The sequence below is a fragment of the Monodelphis domestica genome, chromosome 6 (genome assembly GCF_027887165.1).
Source record: "Monodelphis domestica isolate mMonDom1 chromosome 6, mMonDom1.pri, whole genome shotgun sequence".
In the NCBI taxonomy this organism is placed as follows: Eukaryota; Metazoa; Chordata; class Mammalia; order Didelphimorphia; family Didelphidae; genus Monodelphis; species Monodelphis domestica.
In genome coordinates this window covers 73,603,150-73,624,869 of record NC_077232.1, presented here as the reverse complement: position 1 = coordinate 73,624,869, position 21,720 = coordinate 73,603,150, and the positions used below count along the sequence as shown (strand labels likewise).

The window sequence follows — 21,720 nt, the reverse complement described above, 5'->3', positions numbered from 1 at the left end:
CTTACCTTTCTAGCTTTATTTTCCTTCTTTTATGAAAATTCTACATTCTAGAAAAAGTGGACTCCCAGTTCTCTCAACACATCATTTCCCTCCCACTGTACACTCATTGTTTCCTCCCACCTGAAATGAACTATCAACATTTCTCTCAGAATCAGTCTTCCTTCAAGATTCAGGACCTACTTGTTCTTGAAAACATTCTCTGATAGCTGAATTGGGGCTCTTTTATCTTTCTTGTACTGTCCCAGTACACTTGTTATTTCACTCCAGCAGAAACCAAGCTTCTTGAATACAGGAATTTAATTTTAGCCTTCTTAATCAATATATGTTGAAGTAAATTTACCCTGAAGTTAGCTGGGGCAAAAACTAGTTATATCGTTGTGTAGAGGAAAAGATTGATTTTTTTTCCATGGTCTTTCAGATCATATCAACAACCAGAATTTTAATCCAGATCTCCAAACTTGAATTAAGTGCTTTTACCATTATCTCATGCTGCTTAGAACAAGCTGACTTATTTTTATTTAAAAAAAAAAAAGGTTTGGAGAAATGTGTATTTGTATATTAAGAAGATCTTTCCCTATTATAATGATGTATCTGGGGAATTCGACTATGATGTTTTAGGGCAGGATTTGAAGTCTTTATTTTAAAGTACTATGGTATGGAGCACAGTTGAGAACAGTGTTTGAGATGCAGATAAATACTTCAATGAATGGATGAATGTTAGAGAGATGTCTGTATCTAGAAATGACTTCTCAAACTCTATTGCCCTTCTGCACCATCTCTGCATGAAGATGAGTTAGAAAATGAATGTTAAAACCTATCAAATCCAACATCTATTTTCACATCTACTCTCTAACAAACTTGACAAGTGGTCATCCAGGCACCATATCAAAATCTATGAGAAGTGATCTACAGGTGGTCTACCAACTCTTAAAACAATACATTCCATTTCTGAAGAGCTTTTAATTATCCAGACGTTTTTTACATCAAATCTAAATCTGCTTTTCCATAACTTTACCCATTTTTCCTGTCCCAGAAGACAAACCTAGTAAAGTCTCATTAATCCCCCTCTTACCTAATAGCCCTTCATATATTTAAAGCACAATATTATTTGACTATTAAATCTTTCCTGTAGGGTAAACTTCCTTAATTCCTTTAACCAATTCTTTATGGCACACTCTCTAATTCTCTGACATTCTTGTAGAGCTTTGTTTTGTCTATACCTTTCTTAAAAACTGAATATAAATTCTCCAGATACAGCCTTACACAATGGATAAAATGATGATGTTAAGAGTCAAGAAAACTTAATCTCAACACTAAACCTGGGAGACCCTGTTAAGTCACTTTAAGTTCTTTTTAGCTTAACTTCCTCATCTGTAAAATAAAGGAGATTTTATATCACAGTACTGAGAATAAGGTCTGATCTGCATTTTAAGAAAATTATTCTGGCTGCTGGAGAGACTGGCAGTACAATTAGCTGGCTATTTAAAAACGGAGGGAAAAGAAAAAAGTGATGAAAAGATGTTATGGAAGTCACGAAAGACTGAATTGATATGAGATGTGAAATGGAAAAGTCTTGGTCAAAATTCACAAGCCTGAGTGACTGGGAAGCCCTCAATAGAAACAGGTCATTTTGGAGGCAGGGGTAGAGAATGAGTAAAGAGCTTGTTAATAACAACATTAATAGAAGCAACTATATAGGTGACTTTCCGAAAATCAAATTCCCTCTGCATTAATGTGAAATAAGGTAAATTAAGACGTTTCCTATACCTAAAGTTCTAAGTTTCCCCGGGTTTAATAATTACTGGCCTCTTCTCATCTTTATGAATTGTAGAGGTTCCAGTGCTACTTTGAGAAGGGTGGCTAAGTCTGAGACTGGATGATGAGGACAAGGCTGAAGCCAGAAGGTGGAGAAACCCCCAGGCAAGAAAGGTGTTTCTAGAATCTACTCCCAGCCCCACCCCAGGCTTCTCTTCTATTCTCTAGCTCCTTCTTCTGGCTAATACAAGCAGTCATGCTATTTTAGTAGCAGGGGTAGACAGAGGATTTTAGTTTATACAGTATTGGAGAATGTAATAAAATATGTAAACTGACTGGAAACTATTATCAAAAACTCTCTTCATGTCTCTATCACAAGAATCAACAGTAGGAAGAAATAGGTAGGTGTCCACTATTCCAGAAGCCTCCCACTAACTCTCACCACTCTTTCTTTACCTGAGTGTGCTTACAAATCAGATACCTCAAATTCTTCCCTGGGAATTAGAAATAGGCCTTAACAAGTGATTCATTTATTTTCAGGGAATATATTGTTCAAGCACAAGAGAGCCACCAAGGGGTTGTTTGCAAATCACCTAAACTTAACGAGAGTAATAGCTAATGCTTTGGAGATGTTAATTTTCTTTTGCTTTGTTTAAAAAAATTTTTTTTAGATTAATAAGCATTTATTTTCTCTCCTTTCAACCTCTCCCTTCCACATCATTCCTATATTAGTAGCAAACTTCTACCAGCTATACCCTACTGAATTCAATCTTCAAGGTTCTGCCAGGGGCACACTGTTATGGCCACATTCTTTGGGACTATCAAATCCTGAATGGCTAGTTGCTCTCTAATGGTAGCTTGAGCCAAAAGGCTCTAATACATTTATCTCCCAATTCTGCAACCTGCGTATCTTCTAATAGGGATGAAAAGGGTTCACAGGAAGGTGCAGCCAGGTGGTTCACTGGACAGAGTCAGGCCTGGAGAGGGGAGAGGTCCTGGGGCAAATCTAACATGACACTTCCTAGCTGTGTGATCCTGGGGAAGTCACTTAATCTCCACTGCCTTCCCTTTATCACCCTTCTGCCTTGGAACCAATACACAGTATTCATTCTAAGACAGAAAGTAAAAGTTAAAAAGAAAAGGGTTACAGGAAAATGAGCTTATCTTCAAAAAATAAAGCATGATGTTGGATCAGTGAGGCACTGATTTCACTATGATTATTATTTGCCTCTTTTTTTTACTTTACTCATTCTATAATTTACATATAAACTTACTATTTCTTTCCTTTGCCTAAACCACAATAATGTGGGGAATAAAAACAAATACTATTTTGCAGGAAGAAAATCCCTCCCACACCCCTAATGTCTCTGTAACCACCTATCTAGGTAGCTCATAGTACTTGCATCACAGAAAGCTCAAAGACTGGCATAGCTCATCTCTCCATTTCTGAGAAATTTTGATTGAGGCAACAATAAGGCCTTATTAGTGAGGTGATTCAAGCCATGAGGGCAGACCATGTCTGAAGGGGCAGACTGAGTAGATCTGCCTTTCTTGTGCTATCTCCTTCTGGGACAAGAGAAGAAACAGAGGAGCCAAACTTGGTCCAGAAAGTACCTGCTCAAGTCAGGGAAAGGAGCACAAAATAATGCTCTTTTAATTAACATTTTTATCTACAACTTGGATAAAACACAGGGAGCTTGATGATCAAATGCAGGGGTCCCCAAACTTTTTACACAAGGGGGCCAGTTCACTGTCCCTCAGAACATTGAAGGGCCAGACTATAAAAAAAACTATGAACAAATCCCTATGCACACTGCACATATCTTATTTTAAAGTAAAAAAACAAAACAGGAACAAATACAATATTTAAAATGAAGAACAAGTCAATTTAAATCAACAAACTGACTAGTATTTCATTGGGAACTTATGAGCCTGCTTTTGGCTAATGAGATGGTCAATGTCCGGTTCCATATTTGTCACTGCTAGCCGTAACAAGTGATGCAAGTGTGCATCAGTTAGTCTAGATCTGGTTGGAGATTTCAGATGTTTCATTCTGGAAAAAAGTCTTTTCACAGACATAAGTGCTGCCAAAGATGATTGCTGATGTCATAGGCCAGATCACTGCTATCCGATGCCTGTATACAGTGCTGGAGGCGGTGCTGGGCCTGTGACACTGTATACTGCTGTCTGAGATAGCGGAGGCTGCAGTGCTGGCTGTGATGGGCTAGGCCCATCACTGCCACCACTATGCTGGGCAGCAGTATACACAGTGGGGAATCCCCTCCCCCAGATGGCCTCTCACCATGCTGACATCTTCCATTGTGCAGTCACATAATCCTTTGCATGGCACTTCATTCTCTTTCAGTTACTCTCAGAACAAGGCGCCACTCAAATGATTATGTCACCGGAAGTAGTACTGTATGTGAGTGATGACGCGCTTTGCAGCGCCACCACATACAGTGCTCCTCTCACTGACCACCAATGAAAGAGGTGCCCCTTCCAGAAGTGCGGTAGAGACTAGATAAATGGCCTCAGGGGGCCGCATGTGGCCCTCGGGCTGTAGTTTAGGGACCCCTGATCAAATATATAGATAACACAAAACTGAAATAGCTAACAGTCTGAGACTTCTGGACATGATTAACAGGAAAAAAACATGACTATATCTGTCTATAATGGGTTTTGATTTTCTTTCTTTCTCAATGGAGGCAAGAGGGAAGAGGTGAAAGGAAAAGTAGGTGGATTTCCATTGGAAAAAAAATTTTTTTTAATTAAAAAGTATTTTAAGTAAAGACAACTAATCTGCCTTCATCTTTTCCAGTCTTTGCCAGGAAGAGGGAAATGTTTCATTACCCATTTCCAAAGCAAATCCTTCAATTAATTTGTTTGCCATGATTTTGAGAAATCTCTTCACCTTTGTGACCATCTTCTTCCAATTATTCTCTAGCTTTTCAGTGGTGCTGAGAATAATACATGATCTTTGAGTGAACAAAACACTTCAGTTGTGGCATAAACAGGGAGGAGTGCAGCAAGAGTATCATCTCCTCTAGAAGAAAAACACTATGGCTCTTGGAGAGGTTCAAATGTCACCTTTACTGTGATGCCTTTTGTGTCCCAGCTCTCAGACTCACATAATATCTTCTTTCGGGCCTCTTATGCTCTGTTTTAGAGCTATCTATCTGTGGGTCACATTTTCCCTGCAAGATCCCAAATTTCACAAGGGAATAATACTTCATTAATAATCTCCTCTGGCATGAGGCAGTGTTTGTTCTCTACATAGCAGGTAACTAACAATATCTGTAGAACTGAATAAAATTTTCATCTTGAAGTTCTGAACTTCAAGTTCACCGTGACTAAAATCCAATTCATTCTCTTTCCTCTAAAATATGCTCTTCCTTGACTTCTCTACTTCAGATAATAGTATTCTTCTCAGTCACTGATGTTCATAACCTCACAAAAATTGTTGAATCTTCCCTTTTTCTGTCCTCTCCCCTTGCTTGATCTTGCCTTCCTCCACCCTCTACCAATAATCATCTAGTCATCAAGTTGCACCAATTCTACCTTGGGGACACAATGAATCTTCTCTCTATCCCACTGCCACCATACTAATTCAGGTTATTGTCATATGCCTACACTATTGCACAAGCCCCTTAGCCAATTTCTGTTCCTAGGGTTATCCTCTTCAATTCATTCCTCTGTTATGAAATTAATCCTAATGCAAAGCTCTGATGACTTCACTTCTTTGCTCTAAAGTTTCCCATGGCTTCCCGTTGCCAAAAAGAATAATGAAGTAATTGCAGTGAAGTAACCTACTTCACAATTCCACTTCCTCAGAATCATAGATTCTCAAGAGTTAGAAAGGACCACAGAGCCTACCTAGCTCAATCTGTACCTGAATAGAAGGAAAACAAAACTTATATTTATCCCCTAGATATCTCTTATCAAAATCAATATAAAGGTATTTTTAAAACCTAACCCAGCCTCCATTTTGTGCCCCTAAACTATATGGTTTTATTCTTAGGACAGGAAAATGTTCTTCCTTAACTTCTTTTCCTAGTGAAAAAATAACTCCAAGAAGAAAGTCATCAAAAGAAGACAATGGACATAAAAACCTGAGACAATATCATCATTCTGAAAGACCTGATAGAAGACAGAGGATTTAAGGGCTCTAAGCCTTCTCTACATTTTCCACTGAAGCAAAGACCTTTCCCATGGGGAAAATCTTTAAATCTGAAATTTTCACAGGTCTGTCCTGTAGTCTCTAAACATCACCAGGCTGGAGTCACAAGTGGCCCCTGTCATTCTCCACACTGCACAAGTCTCACAAGTTTTCTATGTCTAGGACACCATCTATGAGATTCAAAGAGAATTCTTAGGTAGGAAATTTTCATAGAAGGGAAAGCTTTCGGGGACCTAAGACAACACTAACAATTCCTGTTTTCAACCAAATACTAAGTAGATAGGCAGTAGATGCACAGCAGAGTAGAAAATCATTAGCTCAGACCAGTATTCTTGCCAGTTGGCCTTAACTCTTTTACTTATAAAATGAGAGGATGAAACTAGAAGAATTCTAAGGTTCCTCCTAGCTTTAAATCTATGAACTTCTGATCTCTGTCTCTGGCAATGACAGTATTCTTATAGAGAGAAACTCTCTTCTGGCAAGCAGAAATCTGATCTCAATGGGAAACTGTAGGTTGTTAGGTAGACAAGGTTCTGATTTCATTTTAAAATCTACAGTTTTGTTTTACTTTATATATCTATAGTAACTCTCTTCACATCATTCCTACCAACACTTGGAAAACAAGAAAGAGATGAACATCAGATATATTAGCACAGATATATTACTGATGTGTGACAAAACCAAGAAGTGGATGATCATACAATTAACTGGTAAATTGGGACATGAAGACAAACCACTTATACAGATCAGATGTAGATCAACATTTTCATTTTCCTCACCAGCAGGAACTTTGCAGTAAGGGAAGGGGTGAGGTGGGGTGGGGTGGGAGAAGACTTGGGTTTACTCAATGAAGCTAACTAGCTAGATAACTATCCCAGCCCTCCATATAAACCTAGCTGGTGAAATTACAATCTATTTTCTTTAAAACATTGTGGACTGTGGAAACACTCTGGCTTCATAAGACCAAGGGTCATGGAAATGTGATCTTCCTGTCCCTGCACTGAACCTTATCACATGAACACGGATTAAATGTGTCCCACCAACAGGCAGAAATGAGGAAAGAATGTCTAAAAGAGGAGCTCTGAAGCAAGGTAGAGGATCTCCCAACACCAAGGCTTGTCCTAAATGGATCACCATATTGCAAGCACTGCCATATGACACTTGACAATGAGCACACCTGGACAGCAAAAAAGAATGGCTTCAGAATGCATAGCTACGTTGTTCTAAGGATCCATTAAGTGCAGAACCAAAAACCAAAGCAGTTAGTTGAACTTCCTACTAAGGAACAACACCTTCCCATGAATTCTATGCTCCAACCAAAGTAGACTTGGGCCTGATGTCAGGAGAAGCTTCCTAACAATTAGAGAAGAAAACTTCCTAACAATTAGAGCTGATCTAAAGCAGTGTGGGTTGCCTACCAATGGTAAAAGGTTTCTTCTAATTTGAAGTCTTTAAGGCAGAGACTAAATGAACACTGCTGGGCATATTATAGGGGAGATTCCATTCATATATGTTTGAAAAGTGGCCACTAAGATCCCTTCCAACTCTCCAATACTGACTGCTTGTTCAGGAAATAACAAGTTTTGGTTTCCTGCTTATGTGCTTTAGCTCATAATGGCCCCTAATGCCTAGAATGACCAAGTTCCTTCCTTTTTGCCTAATGCATTCCTACCCAACCTTTTAAGCCCTATGCCATGATAATACATGTATAACCTAGACCAAATCACTTGCCAACACTGGGAGGGGGAAGGGAAAGGGGGGAGGGAGAGAGATAAAGTTTGATCATATGACTTGGGAAAACTTATGTGGAAATTTATTACATGTAACTGGTAAAAAAAAATACATACATATAAAGTTATATGTTGTTAATGTGAAAAATAAAGGAATTACACTAGGCAAAAAAATAAAAATAAAAAAATAAAGTCCTATGCCAGTATCACCTTCTCCTTGGATCTCCCTGAGGGCTGGCAGGGGAAGATCTTTTTCTCTCAGATCTTACCTAAAACTTTCATTGCATGTTCATATGTGTTTAAGCCATATTACTAATATTATGTTATAGTTATTTCATCTCTCTCCCCTAGTCAAAAATCCAGTGAGAGGGCATCGTCTCAAACCTAGCTCCCTTAGGTACCTAACAGTATTGTGCATGTCTTAGATAATAATAACAGCTTTCAGTTATACAATGTTTTAAGGTTTATAAAGTACATGATACCCATTATTTTCAGATTCTCACACAGAGGCAGACAGTAGGTACTACCATATTAGCCTGAATATAATACGACCTCGAATATAGTGCCATCCCAAGTATTTTGAAGGATAACTCAGAAAGAGGAAACACCCATTTTATTTTCTCCTTTCAAATTACAACTTTCTCTTAACTTGTGAATAAATGCAGTCACTTTATGTTCAAAGTTTTTTCAAGGTCCTGAAAACAGATTAAAGTAGTTTTAGTGGCAACATTTTTATTAAATATGTATTACTTTTATACTTGTGAGAAACTACCTTCCAATATTTAATCATGCTCTAACTTCCTCTTTTATTTCTTCATCTCCTGGAGTGGAAATATCATTGCCGTCACCCTCTTCTTCCCACAAAACACCATCTTTACTACCATCCATACTGGTTGATAGATGACATTTTTTTAATCCAAGCACAATGGACTTGATGGAGATTTTGTCTCAAGCAGTTTTGATCCAGCTCCCTAATACAGTGACTGACAGTCTCTTTATTTTTCCCGAAGGAGTAAATTCATGGTTTCTGGTCAACATCCACTCATTATATTCTTTCCTCAAATGATCTTTGAATGACTTATTAATTACTACATCTAACACTTGTAATTGAGATGTTGTTCTTCCTGGAATAACAACCATGTAGGCACATTTCAGCAATTCTTTTCACATTTTCAGTCAGGGGACCCTTAAACGCATCCAGTACAAGCATTCCTCTCTGATGCAGTAACACACCTGGATGTCTACCCCAGACCACATTCAACCAATCTAACACAAGTTCTTCATTCATCCATCCCTTTTCCTGCACATGAAAGATCACTCCTGATGGCAAATTTTCCTGCCACCTGAGAACCTCCCACCTTACCCCCTGTCCACTCCCACTGGCAGAGGGGTGGGGGATGTGAAAAAATTATCCTCAGGCAGTGGAGAGGGGGAAGGGAGCAGCTCTCCTCAAGTGCCTCTGCCTTTCTAGTAAAAAACTGGGGGGGGGGGGTGCTACATGCCCACAGAGAGTGCTCTGCATGCCATCTTTGGCACCTATGTTATAGGTTCACCATCACTGGTATAGCAGATAAAATGCTTGACCTTCTGTCAAACTCTACCTCTAAACCTGGTATAACCATGAGCAAGTAATTTAATCTGAATCTGTTTCCTCATCTGTAAATTTAAAATAGTATTTGTGGTGCTAACCCTCCCAAAATTGTTATGAGGTTCAAATGAGATATGTATGTATAGTGCTCTGCAAACTTCAGAATTCATATGTCAATTATTACTGTTGTTGTTAAAAATATGATTCCATGATTCTAAAAATAAATTCCTGGTCACACATTTAACAAAATGCTACTGGAATTGCTAGTGTTGCTCCTAGAGGATGCTGGAGGTCAGATGTCCTTCCCATGAGAGCAGGGGTTCTTACAAGTGGAATCTATTGATATTTTTCAAAGGATCCAGGACATCTAGGTGGCTCAAGTCCAGAGAGTCAGATCTGAAGGAGGACCTGGGTTCAAATTTGAAGTCAGACACTTCCTAGGCTATGTGACCCCAGGCAAATATTTAACCCCAATTGTCAAGCCTTAATTGCTCTTCTGCCTTGGAACTGATACATACTATCAATTCTAAGACATAAGGTAAAAGTTGTTTTTTTTTTAGTCTATAATTCTGAATGGGAAAATATTTCAGTATGTGTTCTTTCTAATCCTATGTATTTTATTTGATGCATTTAAAAACATTATTCTGATAAGGAGTCCATAGGTTTCACCAGACTATTAAAGAGGTCTAAAAACACAAGAAAGCTTGGAAAATTAGGATCATGCTTACATTTTAAAATGAAATATTTGCAAACTCAAATAAACTGAATCTGATCAGTAGTGAATTTTCATTATGTTTTCATTCGGAAAATTCGGAAACAAGTCCAAGCAGGTAAGAAAGCACAACACATCTATCCTACATGAAAGAAATAGGTTTAGGCAAATGGATAACTTCAAATTATTTATTTATATAATAGTAATATCAAGCAAACATTCACTCTCATAATCAAGTAGTATCATACTAACTCTGGTTACCATGTTTTCCCAGTCTTTTTAAGGGAAGTTAACATGGATTCCATTATTTCTTCATTGCTATAGGCCACTTGGTTTTCTATAATGCCTCATCTCCACTTTGGCTCCAACAATCATTCCAAAGTGTTAAGAACAGTGTGCTCCTTATTAATTGGCATGTAAGGATGATGGGTTTATCCCCTGATGCTTCAGAAGCCAGAATTGAACACTTTCTCATGGAGATAGGAAAGCTTTTCTGAACGTGTCCGTCTGAATAAAGGAAACCATTCCCAGAAGGCCAGTTCCACCACAGTGTAGCCCATCCTTTTTAGCTGCCTTCTTTTCATGCTATGCAGTCCAAGCAGGTGCCTGGAACCAAAGCAATACTGGTTTCTATTTGTTACTTGAATGGCCAACTTTGATACTCCTGCCTGTGGATCTGTTAAGGAACACAAGCTGGTTGCTTCTGGGGTTCCAACACTGGGCAAAGAGCCAACTAAAGGCAGTAGCTTCTTCTCTACCCCTCCTGGTTTCTCATTGGCCTCTGCCTTAGCCTGATGATGTCTGCTTGATTTTCCTTTTAACAGCCGAGCCATTAAATCGTCTGTAAGACTAACTCCCATATGTTTCAGGTGAGTGTCAGTCATATCTGTCAGTATGACTTCTTGGTTAAAAGGGAGTGGTTTATTATTGACATCAAGATGAACTTCTAAATCAGATGATCGTGTATGAGGCAAAATCATATGATGTTTGATATATTGAGGACCACCTAAAATAATCTGGAGTAAAGAGAAAGCTTCTAGGAATTCTGGTTTGGAGGTCATATCTTGTCTTGCTAAATTCCATACAATTTCTGCACCCTCTTGCCGTAGCTCAGCATTAAGCCGATTGCCTTTGTAATCTGGACACTCAATCCCTACAGAGCCATCAAGTGTGAACAGTTCTTTGGTGAGCTCAAACTTACTTCTCTTCTGAGCTAGCCTGACAAATTCTGGACTCAAGGCAAAATCAAGAAGATCTAGTGGAAAGCGTTTAGTAAATGCCAAGCCTAACAAACTGGTGAACAAGTGGTCAGGGAACTTGCTGAACTCAGGCATTTTTCTGTGAATCTCACCTATCAGGCTAAAATAAAAGTCTTCTGCATTAGGTGGCTCATAATTCAAAGTTCCAAAAGACCACAAAATTTTCGCCACATCTTTGCTCCGACAATATACCATCCTGGGAGGCAATGAAGCAGCTACAGCATTCATGAATTTTTCATCCAGAAAGCGTAAAGCTGAGCAGGCTAGAGTTAAGTGCATGACCCCCTGGACCCCCATGGAAGGGATACGCTGAGGGGCAATCTGTCCAAACTGTTTCATGAAATCTAGGTGATCAACATGAGTAAATCGAAACATTTTAAGTATATTCACTAAGGCATAGTTGCTCAAATGTTCCATCTGGGCACAAACTTTATCCCCAATTTTGCGCATGACATACTCAGAAAGGCTGCTACTTGATTTGAAGAACCCTAAACAGACTATACCAGCCTCTTCTAAACTAAGTGAATCCAAATACTTGAGCACCAAAGATTCTAGTTTCTGCATTAAGTCCTGGGGCACTTGCCGACCTTCACCAATAATATAAATTAAGTGTATCAGCTGGGACAAGGACAAATCTTTCCAATGCAAGTTAAGGTAACTGTAAAATATCTTTAAAAAGCATGGTACACTGTAGCCTAAGCATCGCCAGAGGTCAGCCACCAATAAAAGCTCATTCAGGTTCATATCCCATACCCGACGGCAAAATTCTCCTTCATATTTAGCTAGTATTGGGTGGGAGTGAGGAATCTTCAATCGAACAAATGCTTTCAAAATACCTATTAGGTCCCAAGTATCAAAGAGTTTTATGTTATTTAGACTTAATCGGCACAGCATTGTAAACTTGATATTGGACAAGAGTGCAGAATGCTGCTCCAAGGGCAAAGAGCTCAATTTGCCAAAATAGTCAGTGATGGTTTTGGATTGAAGATTACTTTGCAATACTGTCACTTTGTGCAAAATCAATTCACCCTCTTTAATGGACAGGACCTGCCTAACCTCAGATGTATTATAACTGTGGTGCTGGTACTCAGGCCTGAGCTTGAGGAAAACTCTAGGGTCTTCAAAGGAGTCAAAAGTTTCCACATCAACTTCTTGATCATTATCTTTCCTAACCTCCAGTCTGCCAGGATATACCACAACACTAGGCTGAGGAACTGAAGGCTCACTGGTCTCCAAATCCAAGAAAGCATTTTTGGTCCTTGGCATTATCCGAGAAGAAGGGACACAATAAGTGTTATGGATTTGCTTTTCAGCATCATTGGTACTGTCCTTTTCTGGAGGACCTTGTTCACCATGTCTTGTGCTGCTATAGGCCACTCTTTTAGCACCAGTATAGGCAAAAGGATTGTACAATACTTGGTAACCTGGAGGAGTCAAGAGTTTTAGAGTGGCAGAAGCTTTGGGTTTAATGTTACTCTCTTCAGGGTTCTGAACACAATCCTGTGGGGTATGAGTGGGCCATTTGTCCTTGGTTTGGTTCTTGGCGGTGGTTGAGATAGATATCCTGCAGATCTTGCTTGGAAATCTTCGGCATATTATCACTGTAGCCATGGATCACAAGTGACTGGGCCAGAATTGGTGCCAGGTACTGAAAAAAGGGTAGATGAAGAATGAGTGGCTTCCACCTATTGTGGTGGACTTAAAAAAAAAACAAAAAACACTACAGAAACCAACCCACAAAAAGTGTTTCAATTACAGCAAATCTGGCTGAAAATAAAATACCACCCAATCAATTGGCAATAATGTTGGGTTTTATTTAACATCTGCACCAGCTTGTAAAAAGGATGACATAAAAATATTCTATACAAAGTCATGGTAGATCCCAAAGGAAAATGGTAGATGAATTTACAGAAGGAAATCCTGAAGAATGTGGGAAAGGAGATGGAGGGAAAGAAGAATGGTTCCTTTAGACTCTCCTCATTCAAAGAAAGAAGTAATGTCTGACCAAGACGAAACTTCTTAACTTTAAGCCCAGTGAACAGGCATGAAACCAAACTTCCTATCAGAAGCATGAGAACAAAACAGCTGCCAATTCCAAGTTTGGAAACATGTAAAAAGGTGCTATTTGGGGATAAGAAAAGTTGTCTCAGGAGCAACACAAACTAGAAAGTAGAATACAGCACAGTACTTGACTACTCTGCCAATGTGGTAGTCACAGTGCCTTGCACAGAGTAAGTGCTCAATAAATAAAGTGCTCACTGACTGACCAGAGATCTCTGTTCTTGGAAATCAAGGAGGTTCTTTTCTTTAAGGAAAACAATTTATTCTAGAGGGTCATTGTTCCAACGTTCCAGGATGCTCTTCACCAATCCAGGTGAGCTGTGACAGCATCTGAACATGAACATCCAATAAGGAAATATGTAACCTGGGCTCCAATTCCACTAAGTCTCAGTCTTAGTTCCCAGAATCAAGCTCTGTTCCCAATGGAGAATGTCTGTCACATCTTTGTTTCAAAGAGCAGGGGCTGTTCAGCTATTCCAGTGGAAGAGGTGGAATATGCCTGCTTATAGTGAGTCAGATGTCGATCAATTACCACTTTTCCTTAGCATAATTCTCATTCACAGGAAAAGCTGTTGAGTTCTAGGCTGTCCTTAAAAGCTCCTCCTTCTTCTTCTTCCACTGAAGAAATTCTATGTGAGAGCCATATGACATCCAGTAGCCAGACAGGCCAAAGCCAAGAAACGAAAGCTATTAACATCAAGAAGTATTCACCTTAGTGGGGAAGAGTGAATCTGTTATAGACTTAGTGGGAGAGAGTGTGCTTACTTACAAATGACACTCTTTGAAATCTGAAAGTAAAAAGAACCTTGGTCTGGAATATTCCTCTTTTAAAGCTCATGTGCACATGACCCCATAAGTCAGGAGAAGGCAAACTCTTGGCTTTATGCAACAAGTCCCTGCTGGTATGAGACAGTACTACAAGGGATACAGATTATGGCAGACAATCCTGCTGTTCTATCACTAAAATAGAATTCTTCCCTATAGCATTCTTGTATCTGTTCTAGATCCTGGTATCCGTAGTCAGTGTAGAATCTGTGGGAATAGGCATTGTATCCAGATGAATCTCAAGCACAAAAACTAGAAAGTAAGCTACCTGTTAGCTGGCAAGTTTGAGGTGTGGCATGTCCTGGTTTTTCAAATCATCTCAGTTACCACATATATATAGCACCCATCACGCTAAAATTACATTGAACATAACTGAATTTTTGTTAATGTGAATGGCCCTTGGACCTTGCAATGGCTGAAATATCCAGGAATAAAGATGAACAGAAGGACTGCGCAGGAGATATCCAGGTGACAGAAGGCCAGAAAACCAACTTTAATTATCCACACATGATTGCACTTTATTGCTGACCAAATTTATTACAGTGAGATTCTGGAAGTTGAATGGCTTCAGGAAAAGCATGGCCACTTTTAGTGGTCAAGATAACATCCCAAAGAGCAGTATTATCAGAGTTGGACAGTTTGCTGCTTGCCTCAGTTCTTACTTTTCTGCTAAAAGGCAACACAACACATTAGACAATCAATCAAAGTTAGCTCTTGCCTTATTGTTTCTGAAAAGGTGAAGGGAAGTCTCAAAGGGTCATATTCTCCATCTTCAGACTGAACATTTCACAGTTTAGAAAATAAAAAAGAAAGTTCATGGGCATCTATTTATTTCCAGACACACATAAGAAGACAGACTAATTCACAAAACATTTGAAATGTGAATTTCTAGTCATGAAAAGTCTGGTGCTTAATAGAATATTCAATTCAAAATGAGAGAACATGTACTTTGTTCCACAATGCCATGCTTACAAAGCAACTTATCAGTAAATGGAAAGGAATATAACAACCCCACAATCTTGCTGCCCTCTTATTCCTTTGGATCTTTACTCTAACTATACTTTGGGGCCTTGCAAAAGTTCCACCTCCATCATGAAATATTTTCTAATTATTCTATTTTCAATCTTTTCAGTTTCCTTTGAATTAAAAAAACAACAACATGTACTCTCTAAATTTTTCTGCCAGGCAGTCTGGCTATTAATGAGTGGTAAAATATATGAGTGTACTGCATCTGTGGATATATATATATATATAAAGATTCAAAAGGATGTATCCTAGCTAATGAAATGTTATGAAATAAGGTATTCAGCAATCCTGCTTGATTTTCTCTAATCAGAAAAGGGAAGTCTGAAATTTTAACTGGTTCTTTATATTTTTTTTTTGAGGGATGGTTGAATTACTGTGAAGTTACAGTGCCATTTTTTTAAAAAGCATCAATAAGTTATGAATTTTTCAATGCGGTATATAGAATGGTACATGAATATGATGGAATATTACTATTCTATTAGAAACAATGAATAGGGAATTGCTAGGTAGCAGTCAGGAGGACCTGGATTCAAATCTATTCTCAGATATTTCTAAGCTGTGTGATCCTGGGCAAGTCACTTAACCCCAATTGCCTAGTCCTTACCACTCCACTGTCTAGGAATCAATTCTTAGTATACTCAGTATCAATAAGACAGAAACTAAGGGTTTTGTTTTTTTAAAAGGAAGAAATATCCAATAGCAATAGGATACAGAAGCAAAGTTAAAACTTACTACATAATGATGCAGAGAAAACAAGGAAGATTAGGAAAACAATATAGACAATCATAATAAAAGGAAAAAAACAAAAACCAAAATTGAATAGGCTGTTTAATTCTAGTGACCAGCCTAGGGGCCCTGAGGAAGAGATGAGATGTACTTCACCCTCCTTTGTAGAGGTAGGGGACCATGAGTAGGTTCATTTTGCTAAACTGTCTTTTTTTATTCTTTGTTATAAGGGATAGATGGGTTGGGTAGGGAAGGAAGAGTGATTATTTTTTAAAATAAAGGTGGTATAAAAGCAATGATATTACTATTTTTAAAAATGCAGTGCTTATAACTAAATTCAATTCTCCAAGCATGAAATGATAAAGGGAGAAGACAGTAGGGCTATCACTTTCCTCATTCTACCCTTTATGTCTCTGTTAATGCCTACTGAGATCATATTAGATTTTTGGTAGCTAGGTCCAAATGAGCTCAAAGCCAATTAAAGCTACTAGGGTTTTTTTTTTTTCCCATGAACTTCTATCTAGTTATTTTTTAAAAAAAAAATTTTTTTAAGCATAAAAGGGACAGCTAGACAGTAGAATGAATAGGCCTGGAATCAGGAGGTTCTGGGTTCAAATATGATCTCAGACATTTCCTAGCTGTATGACCCTGGGCAAATCACTTAGGCCCAATTGCCTAGTACTTACTAATTGATACTTAGTATCAATCCTAAAGACAATAAGGATTTAAAAAACAAAATTTATGCATAAAGGACATTCAATAAGTTTTGCTTTGTTTTGTCTCCTAATTCTAGCATGTTGAGATTTTTTTTTAATTTTTTTAATTTTTTTTTGTAATCCTTACCTTCCTTCTTAGAATCAAAACTGTGAATTGGCTCCAAGGCAGAAGAGTGGTAAGGGCTAGGCAATGGGGGTCAAGTGACTTGCCCAGGGTCACACAACTGGGAAGTGTCTGAGGCCAGATTTGAACCTAGGACCTCTCTAGGCCTAGCTCTCAATCCACTGAGCTACCCAGCTGCCCCCTGAGAGATTTTTTTGATCCCACTATGTCAACCAATACACTGGCTTTCCTTCATAGTCTTGTGTTATCAGCAAATCTGATTAACATGTCATTTATGTCTTTTTCAAATCAATAATAAAACTACTGAATGGAATAGAACTATGGATAGATTCTGAAGCACTCCACTACAGACCTGAGACCTTCCCCTTTAGGTTGATACAGATCACATTTCTGGATCCACATTGAGAAATATATTGAAAATATATTAACAATTCACATCTATACAGTACTTTAAGGTTTCCTCACAAAAACCCTGTGAGACATACAATGAAAATAAGATTATCTCTCCTTTATACACAAGGAAATCTAGACCACAAGAAATAAAGTGGTTTGTCTACAGTCAACATAGCTGGGAAATGTCAGTCAAGTTCTGAACTCAGATCTCCTGACCCCTCCAAGTTCTGCTCTCTAGCTACTAACTCATATTGCCTCTGGCAAGGAAACTAGGTCATAATTAACTTAACATTATGATTCTACAGTTTCAATCCTCTGTGAAAGGCTGTCCTGTGCACCCAAGCAGGTAGGGGCACTTGTCTTTTGTTCTCCATTCGAAACATCTGCTGAGGGGTCTAACTTAGACCTTTCTTCTGGGCAAGGGTACAGTCAGCAAGTTCCCAGGGTCTAGAAGGATCTACTTCTAGTGCTACATTTTCAAAATTATTTTGACTACAAAGTATTTTAGGAAGTGAAATACAGTTAAAACCCCAGTGTTGCTGGTTGGGACAAACTGGTGGTAGGAAATAAAACAGATAAAGGGGAACACTTGGGGGTTTCAAAGCAAAAATAAAAAACTAAATCTATTTTCATACAAAAAAAAATGAGGCATGCCTCATTTAAAGAATGCATTACATATTTTACTGCATTCAATTTCATAGTTCTTAACCTGGAGGGGGGAAATATTATTTGTACCACCATTTTTCTCATTAAACGTATGTTCTCTATCAGAAATGCTTTCCTAGAGCAACTAAATGAGCGTTACTTCTTTATGTTTCAGTGGGAAACGAATCCCTATGCCCAGGATTCTCGATCATGACCTGAATACTGTTGAGAAAACAAAGAGGTGAGAAAAGGGAATAAGTAGAAGCCAAGCAAGATGTGACAAATGGTTAAAGTGAAACAGTGGAGAAAGAGTGTGATGGAGAAAAAAATCACCAAAAAAAAATCTCTTGAGCCGTTTGGTGACAAGAAAACACAAGCACAGAACATTGGAAGCAAAACAATCAGTGCCTTCATTTTTTCCAATCTCAGGAACCTGACATCTGGCTAAGCTTCACAGGACCCTCTCACCTTTCACCCAACATTCACCTGCACTGCCCACTTAGAACCACTTCCTCAGACAAAGCTTTCCCACCTTTCATTCTGCTAATGTCTGTCTCATTCCCTAGGGACCTTTCTTTACAAGAGTCACTCACAGCAACCTCCAGGATCTGGATACCACATTATTTGGTGAAGTTACTTTGTAAATCATTAGAGGAATATGGTGATTCTGTGAAAATAAATAAATGCTTCTTCTTTCTCAGCAAGAATGCTGCTAGTCTGAGCAAAGTGTAGCTGCTTCTTTCATACAGTCAACGAGGGCAGAGTAGGGCAGGGAGGCAATACTATGTTACACTTTCAATATAGTCACTATATGATAACCAGGAGATCTCAAATTGCTCTAACTCTGGACTTTGATGTTTCTAGGAGAAAGGCTTGCCTCTCCCCTTATTCAGATTCAAATTATTCAGAGATGCTAAAAGGTTTGGCACTTCACATTTTCCTGAAAACTAGGAACAGAAACAAAAAAATGGGTCTCAATTTTTGACTCTGCAAGTATTTTACCATGGACTGTTGGGGTCAGATACTAGATTTTATTTAAGCTTCTCCAGCTACAATGCTAAGCCTACTTTGAATACACACCATGGGTACTTAAACAGCAATTGTCTTGGATAGTCAAATGCCAATGAAGAGAATTTCAGGTAAGAAATCTCCTTTCCTCTCTGGGCTTCACTGTTGGGCACAGTAAAGCTGCCTAAGAGGTCAAATTATATAGCTAGGGAGTTTTCCAAATTTGTCCAAGATAATTAGATAATCACCTAAAAAGCTGAATCAAAGAAAATCGGGCAGTAGGTCCTCTTCTCTCTACTTCCTTTTTGAAGAGTTTCAAAAATATCTGGACAATAGAAGTTTTCTCATGTAAAATGACGATGATCATTCAAGTTCCTTCCAGCTCTAACATTCTCTGAGTCTATGTGTAAGAATACCTCATACATCATCTTAATAGAGTGGGACAGGGAGGTCATAATTAAAAGATTTAAGAGTGCCATCTACTTATACAGGACACTGAAAATTTAGGAAGCTTGTCCCAACACTAAGAAACTCCCTGGTGAGATCAAAGACATCAGTTATCATTTTTCAAACAGATACTCATTTATTCTTCCCTGATTTTCCAGCAGTTAGAACGTCATTGCAACAACTAGCTCTCTTTTTCCCAGAATGAGCCATTTCAATCATGGGATCAAGAGCTTTGGTCTACAAGTTTTCTAGTGCACCATAGGTTCCTTTGGTACTAATGTGGTTTAATCTGAAAGCTTGCCATAATTTAATGGGCTTACAAAGAAGAGGGGGAAAAAAAGAAACTGATTAGAGGAAGAAAGCTATGCTGTAAAAGAAATAGAATTGCATTACTCTGAAAAGCTGGCTCATTTACAGTCACATAGTATTACAATTCCATTTTATGGCCACAAGGTGCCAGTAATTCTCCTTACTCTCCCTCTTGTTAGTCTTTAATCACTTCGATGTTTACAGTATCATCACCCACATTTTACACAGAGAAAGATAAACTGAAGGCCATAAGGGATTAGGTGAAAGGATAAAAAGGAACTCAGGCAATTAGAGCTTTATATTGCCAGGACCCTCACTCAAGTCCTATTCAATAGCCCCAATATACTCCACTAGTTATCCTAGATTGTTAGCCAACAGGCTTTTCAGAACTGGGTGCAAAAATAAATTCACTTGAATCCACTTCAGTGTCCTACCAAAGGATGGGGTGAGACATGCTTTCTTCCCCAAAGAGAGAGGAGAAAATAAACAATAGGGGCAGCCCCTACACATAGGCATGGAAAGAACTGCCCAGGAAAGCCAAAACCCATCCTTCACCAGCACTGGCCCTGTGTGCTCAACCACAGGAAAAAAAGCCAAAAATCTTGAGAGAATAATGCGCAGTCCTGCCAAAAAAGACAAATATGTCAGATAAGCATGAAGACAGAGAAGAATGATGAAAAGGTAGAAGACACAATTATTCTATCGATTCTCAATTACTCCTATGATCTTTTTGTTAATTCTGAGATAAAAGGACATATTGCCCAGCTAGGCTTCCCACTCCCCTCAATAGGGCACTTGCTTTCTTCTTGGAATGGGATTTTAGATTTTTAAAAGAAAATTCGTCATTTCCACTAACTGTCAAAAGGGCGATGAGACATTAAAGCAACCTCACTCTGAAATTCTGCATCACGTGCCAACTAAGGACCAAGGTTGGGAGGGAGGGAGGGAGGGAGGGAGGAGGGGAGTGGTTCCCTGGCAGGCCAAGAGGCTAGGGCCGCGCACAGGCCTGAAAAGGGTAACTCAAGGCCAAAACGCCTAGCCAAGCACGTACCCCTTCCCCTACTGTGCCAAGAAACTGGGCAACTGCTTATATAAGAAAGCCAAGGGTGCCCCCGCCTGGGTAATTGGAGGGGTTCTAAGGCCCGAGCTGGGAGCAGGGGGAGAAAAGGGAAGTTGTCTCGATATGCCGGGCAATGGAGAAGGGCCCCTTTCCATTTCTGTCCCGGGCGTAGGGATCTCCACACCCCACGGTTTCCCGGGGGGTTCTCAAGTCCAAGCCCCGCCCACAGTAGCTTAGGTATCTCAGTGCACCGTACCGTCTGTACCACCTGAGGGAACGCCGGGAGTCCCAGCCCCGCACCCCCGCTTCCCAGAACCCTGAAACACGGCTGCCTCCACTCGCTCCCCAGCGTCGGAACTCCCGAGCCTCGTACACTGGAGCGCCGGGGGATCAGTCTGCGCCGGGCCCGGACCGCGACGTCACCAGCTCCTACTACCTCCGAGGCAGTTATGGGCAGCCGAGAGAGAAGGGCATGCACCTCTCGGGAATCGGCCACGACGTGACGTGATCCCGGAGAACGAGGATTTGCCTCCACCTCCCATGCCCTGGGCACTCACCTGGGCCAGGCGGGCCGAAAGGGTCACATCAGTTCCCCGGGCGCGCGAGCGGGCGGTGGCAGCAATCAGACCTCAGGCAGAGCGGCTCAACCACTTCCGGCCAGCGGCGCCGCTCCACTTCCGCCTGGCGGCGCTACGGAGGCTGCAGAGGCTCAAACTGAGCCAAATCCTTCTTCACGTTCTGGATCAGTTTCTTTGCCGCTTTCATTTGTTCTGCCAGAAGGGCCGCGAAGGGGCGTGGCCCTCTGCTTTTTTTTTAAAGAGACAGGACTAAGATGCTTAGGTCCAAGTTGGCATTTTGACTAAAAAAGGATGATAGGGCTGTCAAAATAGAGCTGGAAGGGGGATGGAGAAGACAGCTTTGCATCCACTGAATACTTAGCCTTCCATCCATGCAAGGCCAAGGCCAACTAAAGCTAGGAAGAGTAGCTGGATGACACTTAGGCTCCTAAAGATCCTGACAGGCTCAAACATTGGGCTGAAGCTAAGAAGATGAAATTCGATAGAGAGAATTGCAGTCTTACATTTTTGTTTTGTTGTTGTTTTTTTTAAGTGTACTTCCTAAGTATAACATTGGGGAGGTTTTATTCCCTAGAGAATTC

The 21,720-nt window shown here is 39.7% G+C and overlaps 2 protein-coding genes across 10 annotated transcripts in view; both read right to left on the bottom strand.

The window, feature by feature from the left end:
• UBOX5 (U-box domain containing 5) overlaps positions 1–21,251 on the bottom strand; it is a 45,336-nt gene extending 24,085 nt beyond the window's left edge. For 6 of the 9 annotated variants that reach the window (XM_056802261.1, XM_056802265.1, XM_001377197.4 and 3 more), the window contains exon 1: positions 21,119–21,251. The gene's annotated coding sequence lies outside the window, so the exon portion shown is untranslated. The other 3 variants (XM_056802264.1, XM_056802263.1, XM_056802262.1) reach the window with 3 other exon arrangements.
• On the bottom strand, positions 10,137–21,218 carry FASTKD5 (FAST kinase domains 5). Its single transcript, XM_001377216.4, has 2 exons — positions 21,119–21,218; positions 10,137–12,869 (listed from the first exon to the last, which is right to left on the bottom strand). Exon 2 carries the CDS (start codon positions 12,830–12,832, stop codon positions 10,409–10,411), a length of 2,424 nt encoding a protein of 807 aa, XP_001377253.1. The 5' UTR covers positions 12,833–12,869; positions 21,119–21,218; the 3' UTR covers positions 10,137–10,408.
• Positions 21,252–21,720: the final 469 nt, after the last annotated feature.

Bases quoted from the DNA above. Each gene is read 5' to 3' on its own strand.
- FASTKD5 (XM_001377216.4), bottom strand. From the start codon at position 12,832: ATGGCTACAGTGATAATATGCCGAAGATTTCCAAGCAAGATCTGCAGG.